The sequence below is a fragment of the Diaporthe citri genome (genome assembly GCF_014595645.1).
Source record: "Diaporthe citri strain NFHF-8-4 chromosome Unknown scaffold_1, whole genome shotgun sequence".
Lineage (NCBI taxonomy): Eukaryota > Fungi > Ascomycota > Sordariomycetes > Diaporthales > Diaporthaceae > Diaporthe > Diaporthe citri.
This window is the reverse complement of record NW_025064846.1, coordinates 8,802,871-8,819,639: the sequence shown is the minus strand read 5'-3', so window position 1 is coordinate 8,819,639 and position 16,769 is coordinate 8,802,871. Positions and strand designations below refer to the sequence as shown.

Sequence of the window (16,769 nt, the reverse complement as noted above, 5' to 3'; positions counted from 1 at the left end):
GGAACGTGAAAGGGGACGATCCCTCGATAGACTGGCGGGACGCGTCTCGGTCGATCGAGGCTAGGAATTATCGGTAGCAGCGCTACGGAAAATTAAAGTGGACGGATCTTCGACCTGGACAATTCGACTGAAGCGTGCGGCCGTAGGAGCAATCTCGTTTGGGTTTTGGTCCTGGATTACGGATCGCAGGGCGACACAGGTCGTGGAGTCGAGAGATGGGTGCGGCTGGGCCCGACTGACTGATAGTGAAGGGGTGGCGAGGCTATCGCGGTGAGGTGTGTGGGGGTATCGAAGAAGTAAAAGATTGGGATAGACGTGGCGAACGTCAGGGAATGCCACGAGGAAAGAAAATAAACCCAGTGCGGGCGCAAGAACAGCCGGCAGGGGAAACGATAACGAATGGAATAGACAGAAGGAACTGGACCGATGAGATGCGAAAGTGTGAGAGGGAGAAAAAGACTGGGTCGAATTGGGACAGGCAGGCTTCAGGGGTACCAGCTGGAAGTGGGAATAGATGGACCAGTCGACACGGGATCGGATCTGTTCGCGCTCTTGGACGGATGGACAGGTTGCAGTTGAAATTAATTGGACGGGCCCTGTCACTCTCATCTGTCTTGTCAGTCAGTCATGTCAATCCGGTCAGGCCAGATCAGATCAGATCAGCGCCGGTGCTGCCAGCTTGCTTGCTTGCTGTCACAGTCACTGCCCACTGCCACCCTCTTCTCCCACGATCTTGACAACCTGATACAGACAATAGGCCGCGTCGCGCAGCTACCCTCGTCTCCTGTCCGACGGCAGCACGGCCTGATTGGGGAAGGAGGGGGGCAACTCACAGGGTCCACAGACCATCGAGGCAGGTACAATCAATCGCTGGCAAGTGACAAGTACCAGCCCGCGCAGAACACAGGGCGGGCGGTGCTGGTGCCAGCTGGTGGTGGTGCAAATATGGCCTTGTGCCTGGAGACGAAATTAAAGGCCCGTGAGGAGTGCACCCTACAGCTGCGGCAGACAGATTTGGACTGGCTCGGCCACCCGTTCTCGCTTGGTCGCGTTGGGCAATGTCCCATTCACCAGAATACCGGGTCTGCTAGCTCGCGGGAGGGCTGATGAGATGCTCGTTGACAGTTGTCCAAGGCTACTGTGAGGTACTTGGGTCAGACTGGACAGGACAGGACTCTTGGTTGGGGTGGCGGTGGGTTGGCGATGAGGGAGGACGGATCTCGACTTTGCGCGGACAGGGCAGGGCAGGACAGGCCACCAGATGGATGTGACATCTCAATCTCAAACGTGGAGGACTGAGACCGTCATTGCCCTGCAAATAGCTGGCCAGCCCCGCCATCCCGTGGCCCTGCCTGATGAACTGCCATGGTGGTTTATGCGCGCTGGCCCGAGAGTCAGGACTAATAACAGTACCAAAGCAATAAGAGGGGGGAGCTATGGCTTCCGACACAGGTTCACGTACCCATGGCCGGTGCCGTGCAGCCATGGATGGTGCTACAAGGATCAATAGTGTACTTGGGTATTAAGCATGCAGGTGCAAGGTGCCCAGGTGGGTGGGCTGGCCCACATCCGCATAGGCCGCACGCAGGACACAGAGCCCGCCCATGCCGATTCCAGCGCTAGGGTCATCGCCCATGATCGAGGCCTGCGAGCGACGAGGGCGTCTCGACTACCCTCGACTCCTACTGCGGCACACGGGCAGCCAGACAATAATCGTCTAGTAACTACGGACACATGCAGGATCGGCATGAACAACGACAGGGCTGGTTCGTTCCTCTGCTCGTTTCAAACTTTCCAAACCTTCATGTCGTCTGTACTAGGTGCATGTGTGCATGTACCACCCGCGACACGGGACATTTGCCCGGTGGTGTGCAGCCAAACCTACCCAGGTACAGTCCATGACGTGGTACAGTACCGTCAGTAACGCACCTAGGTACGCGTGCAGAGGACGGCATGGGCCACCCTTCGTGCTCTATTTCCAGAGGGCACTGACAGACGCCCGTTTCTTCAACACGTCGATGCATCTGTCATCCAGCTCAATCAGCCCAAGCTCCTTCGTCAATCCAAAAGGAAGAGAAGAGCTCCTCCTCTTTGCTCTTTGGTCCCACATGGCGTACCGGAATGCTACTTAGCCTTTCCCCGTTTGGGCCTCGGCTCATTCAATCATCACATCACCCCTGCTGCACCTGCATGAGCCTCTTGACGGTACCGCCAGCGCATCCACAACCATCATCGACAGATTGCCAACCAGAGGCCAACCACCTCCAGACATACCTCTACCGTGTGCGCTGCCTAGCTGCCCATTGGCCTCTCACCTGGCCATCATGGGGGTTGAATGCGCTGGCAGCGCCTAAAAACCCGTGCAATAAGAACCACTGGATAACAACCACCACTCATTTGCCTAACCCGACTGCAAGCCCAACTGCAGGCCCAACTGAGAGGCCAAAAATGCAAGACCCCGCGCTCATCAACCCCATGGCTGGACTGCAATACAAACTCGTCCCCCCACTCCACAGCTGGAACCTATTTACTACGCGTGTCGTCTGCTTATGAGGAGCGCCACCACTGTCATGATTTAAGCTCACCTCGCGTCTGCTGTGGCTGACGCCTTGCATGTCAGCGTCGTCAAGATGCAGGCAGTCCCGCCACACGCCTGCATGTTGCCTCTGTCCTCTGTCCTCTGTCCTCTCAGGCCCATTTGCTCCTCTCCATTCCGGTGCTTGGGGCCAGGGGCAGCACGCGGTTGCTGCCGCCCTGTGCTCGGCCTGCTAGCTAATCAATCTAATCTGCCTGCATCTGGCCTATCTCTCAACGGTCAGGAACAACAGCGCGCAGAGGTCGCATGATGAGACTGTCTCTCAACAATGTTTCCGATCGACTCTGTCTATGTCATCATTCTTCGCCCCCACGGAAAAGAAATATCTTCGACACCAACCCAAGTACTAAAATGCTACTAGTTAGGCTATTTAGGTTGGTATTCGGGCCCCGCGCACTTCCATTCGCGAGCAATTTGGCACTGCGAACACGCGCCACACCGTTCCGGGCACGAGAAGCAAAAAACTTAAAGCATAAACGTGCACGGTACCAGCTGACCCGCACCAATGGCCCGGTACCGCAGCCAGATGCACTATGGCTGGAGAGCTCGGCGGACCGCGGCCTTAGTGCCGTCGTTTCTCATGGTTGAGCAGCTCCTTCTTCGTCTAGTCCCGGCGCCCGGGGCTCCCCCAAGATTAGCGAGGCGTTGTGTACGACCCTTGGCTGAGAAAATATAATGATCGGTCCGGACCTCAGGCTGACATGCACAGCCATCAGCCATTCTCGCTCTGCTTGGGAATCCTGTTTGCCTCCCCTCCCGCTCTGACCGGCGCTGAGTAGGTGGCATTAATCTGAAACGACGACTTCATGCTTGGGCAGCCTAGCAAAGCTGCCAGACGTCGGATGAACGAGGCACCCATGCCTGCCCGTGCCCCATTCCCGGGACTGGCCGAACCAGATTTTCTCCATCGTTGCGCCTCATTTATGGCCATTCCTCACACGTTACCAAATATATCCCAGTGGAGCGCGTCGTGCCTCTTTGGGCTAGTATGTTCTGTTGTCTTTACTTCTAGGTGCTGTATGTAGTAACTGCCCTCGGTATCTAGTCTGCTCTGCCATGCACTGCTCTATGCGGCTTGATCATTGGCTGCTTTCAAGCTCTGCAAACCCGTAGCTCTTCACCCTGCTGAAGAAGAAGGGCTTTATATCCTTGAGTGTGAACTCATCCCACACCTCCGCGCTCTTGTTGTAGCTGTAGAACCCACGCCACGCAAGCTTGTTATTGCTCGCAGATTTGCCCGCCGTGCGGAGCGCCAGTTCCATCCTGTACAGATAGTTGCCCCCGCCGTCGGACTCGATGAACAGATTGCCCTCCGTGTCTGCCAGGCTCACCTCCTTGTCCTCGTCGACAAAGTCTGCCGCCGAGCTCAACCTCCACCGCGCCCTCAGCGCGTGCTGCATCATGCTGCTCGGCAGGTGGGCCATCGCGCCCCCCTTGTGCAGCGAGAGGGCCTCCTTGGTCATGTGGTGCACCACATTCGACGGCTCCTCGACCGTGCACAGGGTGATTGCCGTGCCGTCCCGAAAGAGCCGCAGGTACCGGTAATACGTGACGACGTGTATGGGTGAGTTCCATGTCAGGGAGTTGGTCTGCTGTCCGGCCCGAATGTAGTTTATGGTTGATATGTAGCAGCCGTTGAAGCGTATCCGCGGCCGTCGTCGGAACATGCGCTGCCACGTGCGATAAGTTGTGTCGAGAAGTGCAGCGGTGGTCGCGTGAGCTTCTTCCTCGCGACGACGTGCTGCCTCCTCTGGGTCGTCCAGAAGCGTGCGCTCCTCGGGAAGGGCTTTCCAATCCACACTTGTCCGGAATTCATAGTGCATCCCCGCGAAGCCGAACTTTGGGCCGAGACATGTCCGCCTCCATATACTGTCCTCGGTAGCGATCAGCCAGGCGAAGCGCTTGCAGACCCGTGACAGTCGGACGAAATCACCAACATCTGCCTCCACGAGTTCTTGTAGTATGTGTACGAGGATCTCTTCCGGCAATTCGGCGATGGGACAGGGCGGCTGCGGCATGCCTTTGATATATGGCTGGGCGGGCTCGATCGAAAGCCCGGCGAAACTTGCGACAAGCTCTTCCGCTGTCAAGGCCTTACCCTCCGCAGATGACTGGCCATCCTTAGAGGACCTGTTCTCCGAGGGCGACTGTGGCGCATCTCGGACCGCAGGAGGAGGATCTGGTTTAGTGGCCTGGGCTGGTTTACCAAGCAGCTGCATGGTGCTTGTTCTTGTATTTCTGGTCGACCTTGTGGTCCATCTGGGGGCACAGCTGTCAGCAGAAAGACAGCTCGGTTTTAGCATGCGGCGATGCGTACCCTAAAAGCCTTTCGATACAGCCGCAGGCTGTCACCTAGAGACCCCTGGCCTTCCTTTTCAACGGCATGCTCGTAGTGGTCAAGCGCGGTCACCGGGTCCGCAGCATCTCGCTCAGCTTGCCGCGCCGCCGGCTGTGGCTCTATGTCTCCAAACACTCTTTCCTGTACGTAGTCATCGTCGGTTTCGAGGACCTTTGGCTTGCCGGCCCTGAAGTGGGCGGGCCGGGGCGGGAGCGAGGCGGCGGGCTGCGAGCTGGTGGCATGGCTGGTACTTGGAGGTGCTTGCTGTTGCGACCCGGAGGATGCGGTGTTCCTAGCCCTGACCTCGGCGCGCCACTTCTCACGGAATGATTCAAGCTCTGGGTTGGCCTCTTGGGGATCCATCTCGCTGGCCGAGTCTACGCAGGTCCTGGCGGCGACCTGCTTAGAAATACATCGAGCGGGCTTTTACTTGTGAACTGTGGTTGCGATCGGTTTTGAGGTGATGTTCAGGGCCATAGGGTTGCTGAGCGACGTGCCTCTCCGACCTCTACATATACACGTGAAGGAAGTGGCTTTGTTTAAGGGATGGACGGGCGCGTGTATCCACAGCATAGAGTCACCGGGGAGCATTAGTGGCTGAGGTCGTTCGGCTGGCCGTGATGACGCTCTATCTTATCTAATGGACCCCAAACGGACGGGAGCCTGCAGCGGCTTGCACAGTGACCCCACCCCGCCGTCCCAGACCGAGGTGAGCGGGACCTACAACCTGCAGGGATACTAAATATCGTCTGGACACACATGCCAAAGTTATCACCTTGCAGTTCAATCCACAGGAGGTGAAATTGAAGGATATCATCCCACGGGAGGTTGTCCCACGGGAGTTCATTCTACAGGAGCTCATCTCACAAGATATTGCCCTATAGGAGGTTGTCTGGCAGTAAGTTCCCTTACAGGAAAATGTGCCCATGGAGGTTATCCCACAAGAGGTTGTCTCCATACATAGGAGGTTTACCATATAGGTCACCTTGCGTGAAATCTCCCAGAGGAAAGATGATGCTGGTTACATGTGAAAGCTGGTGATCCCTGCGAGCTGTGGTGCATGTCAGGTATATGTACATGCATTTCGGCATCTGCGTGCACCACCCGCGGTAAGGAACGGCATAGTGGCGGTCCGCCGTGGGGATCTCTTACATTTGAGTCAAACCCAGCCAGACGGGGCCTCTTTGGTGGACCAAGTGTGCTAACACCGGAGCAGATGACAAGTTGGCCATGGTATTAATGAGTGCGATCGAACCCAGGTCTTATCGCAGGTCCAAGTAGATTGTCTAGCAAATTCCGATATCGCCCAGAGCCGAGAGCGGTTTGTAGTGTGGCCGTCTCCACCCAAACACCTACCATTGGCCACTGATGTCATCGACGCAATTGGGACCCTTGTAAATCCAAAGGGAATCGCCGGAAGCTATTCTGACCGTGACCCAGGTACTTGAGAAAAAAGCATAACGCAAAACCCGAGGCAACACCCCTCCCAGACCTTGAAGCTTACCCATTGATTGCTTCTTCACACATCACACCAACACAGCGTCACACACACTTGATTTCGGGCCTTTAAAGGCTCCTGCCTATTCCAGACTCACGCATCCTGCGTGACTGGACCAAATAACCGAACCGGCCGGCCGTCCTCGTCGCTCCGCACCACCGCGTGCGTCGAGGTGCGCCCGAATGGCCACCGTCCTGCAGAGCAGCCCGCCCGGGCAAGGCCACGACCGGTTCGATCACACCAACAATTTAGACCTGCGCAAAGTGCTGCCGCCCAAGCAGGATGGTGTGGACGGCAGCAGCGGCACAATCCCCGACATCACCCCCTTCCAGAAGATGCTGTCCGCAACGACGGGAAGTCTGTTGACTGGCCTGACAAGTACGTGATGGATCTTTGCACCACTCGGTCGCAGCGGGCACAAGGCTAACTGCAGATAGTGACACCGCTCGACGTCGTCCGAGTGCGCTGGCAATCCCAGAGCCTGAGCCAACAGCAGCACGCCCCGACATTAACAGCCGAACCTCAGCACTTCGCCCTCAAGTCCCGCGAGATGTTCAGGCCTCCCGCGAACCTCGGCGTGACCTCGTGCTGTAGGGAGGTCTTCTTCATGAACAATAATGCCGAAGTCTGTGTCGTCGGCCCTCACATCGATGGACCGGCGAGGGCAGACTGCGCAGTGCAGGAGACGCAAAAGAAGACATTCACGTCCACACTCGATGGCATGCGCAAGATCGCCAGGAACGAGGGATTCTTCACACTGTGGAGAGGCTTATCGCCCACGCTGCTCATGGCCATCCCGGCCAACATGATCTACTTCCCAGGATACGAATGGTTAAGATACGACAAGAGAAGCCCTGTTGCTAGTATGAACGCCAATTACGCGCCTCTCGTGGCTGGTATCCTCGCGCGCGTCGTCGCCGCCACGGCCATCGGGCCGATGGAGCTCTTCCGAACAAGACTGCAAGCCTCTCACGGGGACACGGCCACGAGCCACGTCAAGGACACTCTCAACAGCATGCGGTCACAGCTGAAGACGCATGGCTATCGTTCATTATGGAGGGGCCTCAGCCTGACGTTGTGGAGGGACGTGCCCTTCTCTGGGATGTACTGGTGGGGCTACGAGACGATACGGGGGAAGCTTATAGACGCCAGGGAGCGCAGCAAGGGACGGACTGTGGCTGGCGGTCCCAGGGCCCGGCGGATGTCACAGAGCCACGAGAACCACCGCGAGACCTTTGTGGACAGCTTCCTTGCAGGGTCCCTGTCAGGGGCGTTTGCCTGCATCGCAACCATGCCTTTCGATGTCGGCAAGACGCGCACCCAAGTGTACAACGAGAGCGGAAGGAGCGTGGCGGGCGAAGCTGTGAAGAGAGGCGCGGCACCCGAGGAGCAGACGATGGTTCGCCTCCTGCAGCACATTGTACGGACGGAGGGACCCTCCGGCCTGTTCAGAGGATGGCTGCCGCGTGTGGCGAAAGTGGCACCGGCGTGTGCGATCATGATCAGCAGCTTCGAGATGGGCAAGAAGGTCTTCCGGGACGTCAATGAGCGGTCGTCAGAAAGGCAGAAGGAGCTCGATGTTGAGTAAGCAGCGATCCGACTCGAACATCTCCACTTGATGATTATGGCATTGTTAGGCGTTGAAAAGGGGGGTTTGATCTTTTAAAGGCGTTTAGCAGCTGGGGTAAGGAGTCATACCCGTACCCAGGTACATCAGATACCGAAGGCATATCTGCGGCTCAGATGCCCATGTTGGTCTCCATTGGGGGGCGGTCACCACACGACCTGCCTGTATAACATAGTATTCACTACCAAAGAGCTGTATAATAAATACCACCCATCACCAACCTGTCTGTATTATACAGCTGACGCAAGTGTGGTGAGAGGACGTGATGACGACGTCTGCAATCCATGCGGCAGGAGGAAGAAGCTTCAATAAACCAATTTCCAAGATGTCCGAGGACTCTCTAGGAGCAACAGAGCCGTGAGCTTGTTAGCCTGCCATGCTGCCATCTCACCCCGGAAGGATGCCACATGGGTGCAGTGTGGACAGAGCGTCGTAACGGCTGCCGTTGCAGCTGAGCCCGATGCGCTGCTCCTTGGGGAAATCAACCTGCAGCGCCCCCACCCTTTTTTCAGGGGACCCTCGCAGCTGCCGCTCCCTGGGTTGCATTGCAGGCTCCCCACAGCTGGGCATCGAACATCAGACGTGCAGCAAGGCCTGTAACTACTGGGCCGGCCCACTGACGGGCTCAGCCTCTGTGCTTGGCCCGGGCTGGACTTGCCAGGTGATCTCATCCACCAAGCTCCGGTATCACATCTTCATTTCTCTGCGTCTGCGGCGGGAAGGCCTGGGCTGCGATCTCAGCTCACTCACCAATTCCACCTCCATCCCGGTTGGCTCATGCTCCCGCCGCCTGTTCCTTGATTGGGCTTCCTACCTTGTCGCCATCCCGTCGTGCATTCTGGCCCATGTGCTTGCTGATGAATCGCTCTGTCAGTTGACTCTATGCGAAAAAGAGGGTCTCGGGGCCGACAACCTTGATATCTCAACACCCCTCCCCCTTCCAAGGATTCATCCTTTAATCTTCACCTGAAGCATTCTGCCTGAGGAATTCTGTCCTTTTCGACTTTCACGACATTACGAGACCACGACTACAGGAGCACGACCTTACAAGGCCCCGCGCATGCAAGCTTGAGCATCACCCTGCACGGCAGCCAACCTGCGACTACCGAGGTAGCCGATCTGCTCCCAACTGCAAAGGACAAAGACTTCAGTGCTGGCTTGTTGCGTGGAATAATCAAGGCTTCGGACAGCCTGGATGCTATGGCGTCCTCCGCAGGGCAGCCATGGACCGGAGGTCTCACAGGTGCAGGCAAGTTCCCGGATCTTCAGTGACACCACCTGGGCACAAGCTCCCGTCCGCTAACATACCACATAGCCAAGCTTCAGGCGGTTAGCAAATTGATGGAAAAGCTGGCCACTGACCTGGAAAAGCAGGATCTTACAACCGAGCGTGAGTTGTCTCACGTGTGCTTTTTTCTACCCAATACCTGCAGCTCCTAACGTGATCTAGAACGTGATGCCGCCCTGGAGGAAGTCAAGGTTCACGGCAGAGACCCGAGGAACGCAGATCCCATATTCACCAGGGAGGGCATAACAACGCTGACACGGCATGCCTTTGACGCTTCTGCCACGACCTCACACAACGCCCTGAGATGTTTGGCCAACGCCATGCTGATCAAGCCTGAGGCCCGGCAAGTATTTGTCGACCTGGGCTGTGAGACGAAGGCATGCGCACAACTGAAGCGAGACACCTGGGACGATGAGTTCCTCTGCTCGAGGGTGATCTTTCTCACCACCTATGGCACGAATGTCGATCTGGCGAAGTTGATTGATGACCACGGGCTCGCAGACACTATCATCGCGAAACTGGCCAACCATGCAAAACTCGCCTCGAATCCTGGAAAAGCACAGGCAGATCCGATGCAGGATATGGCACTCGCAGACACGCTGAAGTTGATGTTCAACGTTTCGCATTTCTGCAAGGCCAGGGTTGAATCTTTTACGCCGGCTGTTCCTCACATCCTCACATTACTGACGAAACGGGATATCACGCCTTCACGGCCACTCGACGGCCCGTTCAGCGCTCTCGTGAACGCTCTGGTCAACCTGAAGCTGGAAAGCAGTGAAGCCCAGACGTCTTTGTACCGAGAAGGCGACCATCGAGCATCGGCAGTGGAAAGACTGATACATCTGCTTGATCTCTCAATGCAAGCATACAAAGACACCGACCTCGAGCAGACTGTAACGCCCCTGGTCAGCGTTCTGCGAAGCATACACGAGAGCGCGCCAGAAGATGTGCAGAAGATCATCCGAAACAAAGTGCTCCCGGCTAAGGTCGACCGAGAAATGGTCCTCGGGCGCGGAGAATCGCTTCCTGCGAGGCTCCTGCGCAACTCGACCAACCCGCTGACACCACAGCTCCGAGACGCCATCTCGCATTTCCTGTTCGAGATGTCCGACAAAGACGCCTCCAAGTTCGTCGAAAACGTAGGTTACGGCTTTGCGTCTGGCTTTTTGTTCCAGAACAACATTCCCGTGCCGCAGAACGCTGTCGGAGCAGATGGCGCGGGGCCTAGCGGGAGACCAGTGAACCCCATCACGGGACAGTTCCTGGATCAGGAAAGTGGCCCGGATCTCCCAGAGATGACCGAGGAGGAGAAGGAGAGGGAGGCCGAGAGGCTGTTCGTGTTGTTTGAGAGGTAAGCTGACTAGATCCTTGGACCAATTTGTTTGTTTGTACGGTGACGCTAATTCTTGAACAGGCTCAAGAAGACTGGCATCGTGGATGTGCAGAATCCGGTGGAACAGGCTTTTCGAGAGGGTCGGTTTCAGGATATCAAGGATGATGAGAGGGTGGAAGAATTGGACTAAGCCTTTCGGTCACCGCAGTAAGGATACTGCCCTAACAAGGGGCTCCAGAGGACCGGACTGAACGGAAACATTTATACATCGCGGCTGGGCAGACGTTCGAGTCTGCAGGAGATGTAATTCTGGTATAGCGATGCTGGTTCGATTTTGATGCATGGCTTCCCGGGTAAGAGCGTGATACCATGTCAGTGTCAGTAAAGAAGCAGCCCGATAGACCGACATAGACGCCTTTTCGCAATATGATTTCCCAAGCAGTCAGAACCAATCATTGCTACGAATCGTCTCAATGAACAAGAACGAGCAGCAGCTCTGTGATGGCATCAATAGACCCTACATGTTTAGTACCACCATGTGCATGCTCATCCTTTGCAAATTGTCTCGTTACCTTTGTTGTAAGAAGACAGGGTACAGTATCCGCAGTACAGTATAATATTTGCGCCAAAGCTCCTCCCCCACTTCTGGGGACGACATACCTACTGAAATCACAACGCTGCGGCACACCCTTCCCTATGACTCGCCTAGTTTTTCCTGATCAATGGATTACCCGCCTTGAGGCTCCTCGTCTTAGAAAATAACAGACCTGAGTCGCTTAGAATCAAAGATTGGATCCTTGTCCGGAGAAATCCGGCCGAGCACGAAGTGGCTGTTGCGATCAAGGTGAGCTCCCATCAACTGTTAACTGACTCCACAACTTCTGGACAATTGGGTCTAAATTTAGGCGTGAGTTTAACTGCACTACACTCATTTGCATTCCACACCGCCAAAAAAAAACGACGCCGCGAAATTAACGCATGCCTTTTTTGCATGCACATATAACTAACTTTACCATTTTAACTCTAATATATTAAAACAATATTTTAAATAATAAAAAGCATTCCTAGTATGGTTATGGGCGTGCCATAGGGGGACAGCAGCATTGGGCACGATAGGCACTATGGGCAATTAGCACCAGAGCCCCGGCAGGCAAGGGTCACGTGCTGCAGCACGTGACCACCCCCAGATAATCTATAGCCAGAGGGAGGTTCTGCAGCCTACGGCCGCAACCCTCCTTCCTTCTATATAGCTAATTTAAATATAACTAGTTTGCTATCACCCATTAAATATATATTAACTTAGCTAATACTTAATTATTTAATTTTTCTTTTTATATTAAATTTAAATTTAAAATTAAAAAATATTGTTTTTATATTTTTAAATAAATAATAAATAATATTTTAAATTATATTTTTAATATAAATAATTATATAATTATATATTAAAATTAAATAAAAAGAATTTAATAATTAAATTAAAGTTAAACTTATAATGCTTTAATTAAAAATATATTAAATTTAATTAAAATTTTACTTAAAATTATATTTATAATATAAATTATAATATAATTAAAACTTTAAAATTAATATAAAAAATATTAATAATTAAAAACGCCTTTTATTTTTATATATTAAGTTTAATTAAATTAAATAATGTTCATTAAGAAATATTTAATATAGTGTTAAAATGATAGTATGCATACAAGTTAGGTATGTATTAACACGGCGGTGTCACTAGCGTGGTTTTGGCGGTGTGGAATGCAAATGAGTGTAACACCCCACACAGCGCACTGGCCCTGTGACAGTGTTTACCTGCTCCTTCTCACACGCGACTCCGACACCACCCTCTTGATCAACCTTCCATGCCAATTGAGTCTTGATACAAGCCGAGGGTCAAGTGGCTTTGCGCGGTTTTTCATCTCCAGTCCAAGGAGCCTTTCATCAAATTTCGTGTAAGTTCAACAACGCAGCGTCTGACATGTGAGCGCCCTACCGCGCCGCTGTTCAACTACCATGACGCGCCCTCTTTCACCATTGCCTCACTGCCTCTGTGCGACACTTCATCCCATCCCCCCAAATCGCGCCATTCGGCACATCATCTCTGAAAATCACACAGCTTTTTGCGACCTGGAGGAGTAGCGTCTTGGGGTCCTCAACCCAGACGCGCGATCCAAGACGGCCGAATATCTGAGCCCGCGCAAGTTCGCGTCATTCGTCAACCGAACCATCTTCAATAGCGGACCATCGAGGCCGCCGCAACAGGACACGATGCCTCCATTCGTCGAAGACATGTAAGGCGACTTGCGGCTTCATGCTGCCCAGCCTCCCAACCCCCAATGCTACTGTCAATTTCACCTCGCGGGGGGTCGCATGGCCAGTGTCAGCTGATGTGTGGCTTCACAGGGATGATGCGATGGACGACGTCCCATTTCCCAATATCGGCACAGATCTTTTCGACGACAACTTCGGGAACTTCGATGACGACGAAGAACCGCTCGATTCCGGCCCTGTTATTCCCGATATCCTGAAGGAAGAGGTTGCGCAGACCGTCGTCCGCATTGAGAACGAAGACGAACAGGACGGCGACGCCGACAGTAACGACGGAGACGCCGACAGTAACGACGGAGACGCCGACAGTAACGACGGAGACGCCGACGCAGACCTGGAAAACGGTCACGCCACCGAAAGCGCCGCCCCCGAGGCACCGATGGACGTTCCAGCTCCAGTCAGCGCCAAGAAGGCAGGCCGCGCCTCCAAGGGTCCCTCGCGCGTGTCCACCCCGGCGTCACCCAAGTCTGCGAAGGCGGCTGGCGGTCGCAAGCGCAAGGCCGAGGAAGATGTGGACGAGCCTGCTGACAAGCGCTCTGGTCGCGGCCGCGCTACTGCCGCGGCAGCGAGGGAGGGCATCAAGGAGGCCAGCAAGAAGCGGCCCCGCGCTGCCTCCGGTACCGTCAAGGAGGTACGTCTACATTTATGTTTCTTCTGCCGTTTGCAGGTATTGCACGAGATCCTCGTTGCTGACAGTCTTTGGCGGGGACTTAGGTACCAAAATCCGGTCGCGGCAAACCTGGCCGAAAGCCAAAGGTCGAGAAGGAGGAGCCCGACGCCGAAGAGTACGAGGTCGAGGAGATTCTGGACTCCGGTATGGACGCCAAGACAAAACAGGTTCTGTTCCTGGTCAAGTGGAAAGGCTACGCCGAGGGGGACAACACTTGGGAGCCAAAGACGAATCTGGCGCACGCGAAAGAGCTGCTGAAGGATTACGAGGTGACCAAGAACAAAGAGAACAAGACGGCGAAGAAGGGAACAGCCGCCACCAAGAAACCCGCGCCGGCCAAGAAAGCTCCGGCGAAAGCTGCCGCGAAAGCCCCCGTCAAGAAAGCTGCCGGAAAGGCCGCGGCAGGACGTCCTGGACGTCCTGGCCGCCGTGGCAGGCCCGGTCGTCCCAAGGCGAAGTAGGGGTTGCTAGGTCAGGTGTTCAGGCACATTGACAAAGCCAAGCCAGGGGCTTTGAGAAGGCGCGCAACATTCGCAGCTTGACGGGTCGGGACACGATGACACCGTTGAGATCCCGGAATTGGTGTGGTACGATCTTTTCATTTGCATCGTCTATTCACTGGTGGACGCAGTTGGCTCAACAATCTTTCAGTGACCAGGCAGAGTGGCACTTGTCACTTCATGGCAATTTCTACATTGAAATAGGCAGTTGTAGGGCTTGGTCTCTTTAAAATCAACGCGCAAGAAAGCTGGACCTAGCTTTGGGGTTGAATGCGGCGCTACAAGTGTGTCCACGTCAGATGAGGTTCTCAGGTTTAGCCGAAGTTTTGCGTACAGGAGCTACTACGAACAGGTGGTGCTGTGGTCAACTCTGGAAATAAAAATCAGGAAAAAGGGAGGCCTTGTAATCATGTGTAACCGAAACTTAGCAATGCAAATGGCTACTGATTCAAGGGGGTAACTTTTCGGCAACAGAATCCAGTGACATTTCATCGGGTCTGGATGCTGGATGACATCTTCTGACAGCTCCCAAAAGTGAAGAAACTGGATCCCAGGGACCTTGGTACGACCGGAGCTTTCCACAACCAATCAGATATAAGCCTTGGGTCAGCGGCCCCACAGCCTTCGGGAGCTGCTTCCCACCCGCGGGTCAGCCTTGCGGGAAGTTTTGTGACAAGTGGTGAGAAGTGTCTCTCGCCAACCATCGCACCATCATACCACCTGCCGACCCGGCCGCCCCAATCTCCTTCGTCACGAGCAAGAGGCCCGCCCCAGCTTGTCGCCCTCGACCCGTCCGTCACTGCCGATCGAGCAACCTGACCAGGGCATACTCCCAGCCAAGATGGAATCCATCCGCGACGCCCTGCAGCCCGTCCTGCAGCCCATCACGCACAACCTGCCGGCCCCGATCCGGGACCTGGGGGTTTCGCTGATCGGCGACAAGTGCTACTCCTCGCTAGTGCTGGACATCGACGTCGCCGACGAGGGGTGCCTGAAGCTCGCCGTGTCCAAGGCGCTGGGCGTGGGCATCGTGGCGGCGTCGTCGGTGGTCAAGGTGCCGCAGATTGTCAACCTGGCGCGGTCGCGCTCCGCGTCGGGCGTCAGCTTCCTCTCGTACCTGCTCGAGACGTCCAGCTACCTCATCTCGCTCGCCTACAATGTCCGCAACGGCTTCCCCTTCTCCACCTACGGCGAGACCGCCCTCATCCTCGGCCAGAACGTCGTCATCACCGTCCTGGTCCTCAACTATAGCGGCAGGGCCGGCTTCGCCGCCCTCTTCGTCGCCGCCCTCGCCGGCGCCGTCGGCGCCCTCTTCACCGAGGGCCTGCTTGACGCGAAGACCATGGGCCTCCTCCAGGCCGGCGCGGGCACCCTCGGCGTCGCGAGCAAGCTGCCCCAGATTCTGGCTATCTGGCAGGAGGGTGGTACCGGCCAGCTTAGCGCTTTCACGGTAAGTCTCTAGTCCGGCGATCCCGGGGAGCTGTGCTTTGAGACCACTTACAGTCACATTCCTGGAAATCACATGTTGTGCGGGTACAGAAGGCTAATATTACTCTCGGACAGGTCTTCAACTACTTGCTCGGCTCGCTGGCGCGCGTCTATACAACACTGCAGGAGGTGGACGACAAGCTGATCCTATACAGCTTCGTCGCGGGCTTTGCACTCAACCTCGTGCTCGCTCTCCAGATGCTGTACTACTGGAACCAGCCATCCGCCAAGGCGTTGGGAAAGCGGAAAGAGAAGGTCCCGCAGCCCATCGCGGCGTCCGCCAACAACACTACGGGCTCCTCAACTGCCACTATCACTCCGAAGAAAGCGCCGACGACGCGCAGGCGAGGATGAGAAGCCCATGAGAGGTCATTGGCGGTGTTTCGGCGTCTTCACGAGATCAGACATTTGTGGTGGGTCATCTTGAGTTGGATGGGGAGGTGCAGGAGGGCACATCTAATGGCTTCCAGCCAAGACCTATGGTAGTTAGATCTACGCAAATGTCAGACCTTGATTTCTAGCCCATGTCCGCTTTCCGCTTTGGGGAAGCCCGCGATAGCCGTCAGCCCGTCATCCAGAATGCTCTCCGTCGGTGATGTTCCCCCGCTGGGTGGTCAGGCCCACGCCTCAAACTGACTCGGCCAGCCCGGTTGCACATGACAGGAAGGAGGACCACCGAGCCAGGGGGTGTCCGCGGATTGCTGCAGACTGTGCCAGGCTGCGCGAGTGGGCATCGCACCGTCCATGGATCGAGATTGGACGGGTGTTTTCGATTCGCCTGGGCACGATAACAAATGCGTACGTCTCGCCCAGCTGGTGGCTAGAGGGCGGCTGTCGGCGGGATAGCCGCTTCAAGATGCCCGATATAGAGGGGAGGGATGAGCTGTTCACTCATGCAAACAAATCACCAGACTCAATTCTATCCGGCCGAGCCGTCGAGCCTGATATGAGAATGCTCCCTCGTCAGAGATGCACGCCGCCGGGGGAGTGGAGGGAGGAGGGCGGTTGGAGGGCGCAGTAGCGCATTCGACCGCAGACGAAGCGTTTGCTGCCGGCGATGTGGTGCATGTGTAAAACCATGAAGCTGAAAACGTGGTGATGGA

The 16,769-nt window shown here is 55.4% G+C and overlaps 5 protein-coding genes across 5 annotated transcripts; 4 read left to right on the top strand and 1 right to left on the bottom strand.

The window, feature by feature from the left end:
* Positions 1–3,675: 3,675 nt before the first annotated feature.
* On the bottom strand, positions 3,676–5,297 carry INS49_002280 (uncharacterized protein; the record flags this gene model as incomplete). Its single annotated transcript, XM_043163094.1, has 3 exons — positions 3,676–4,726; positions 4,803–4,855; positions 4,914–5,297. The coding sequence occupies 3 exons, from the start codon at positions 5,295–5,297 to the stop codon at positions 3,676–3,678; spliced, it is 1,488 nt and encodes a 495-aa protein (XP_043031600.1).
* A 1,317-nt stretch (positions 5,298–6,614) lies between these two features.
* INS49_002279 (uncharacterized protein) lies at positions 6,615–8,020 on the top strand (the record flags this gene model as incomplete). Its single annotated transcript, XM_043163093.1, has 2 exons — positions 6,615–6,810; positions 6,870–8,020. The coding sequence occupies 2 exons, from the start codon at positions 6,615–6,617 to the stop codon at positions 8,018–8,020; spliced, it is 1,347 nt and encodes a 448-aa protein (XP_043031599.1).
* Positions 8,021–8,384: 364 nt separating this feature from the next.
* Positions 8,385–10,870, top strand: INS49_002278 (uncharacterized protein; the record flags this gene model as incomplete). The annotated part of the gene is made up of 5 exons (XM_043163092.1): positions 8,385–8,416; positions 9,094–9,302; positions 9,375–9,449; positions 9,510–10,698; positions 10,762–10,870. 5 exons carry the CDS (start codon positions 8,385–8,387, stop codon positions 10,868–10,870), a joined length of 1,614 nt encoding a protein of 537 aa, XP_043031598.1.
* Positions 10,871–12,948: 2,078 nt separating this feature from the next.
* On the top strand, positions 12,949–14,139 carry INS49_002277 (uncharacterized protein; the record flags this gene model as incomplete). Its single annotated transcript, XM_043163091.1, has 3 exons — positions 12,949–12,971; positions 13,084–13,639; positions 13,723–14,139. 3 exons carry the CDS (start codon positions 12,949–12,951, stop codon positions 14,137–14,139), a joined length of 996 nt encoding a protein of 331 aa, XP_043031597.1.
* Positions 14,140–15,019: 880 nt separating this feature from the next.
* INS49_002276 (uncharacterized protein) lies at positions 15,020–16,020 on the top strand (the record flags this gene model as incomplete). The annotated part of the gene is made up of 2 exons (XM_043163090.1): positions 15,020–15,628; positions 15,742–16,020. 2 exons carry the CDS (start codon positions 15,020–15,022, stop codon positions 16,018–16,020), a joined length of 888 nt encoding a protein of 295 aa, XP_043031596.1.
* Positions 16,021–16,769: the final 749 nt, after the last annotated feature.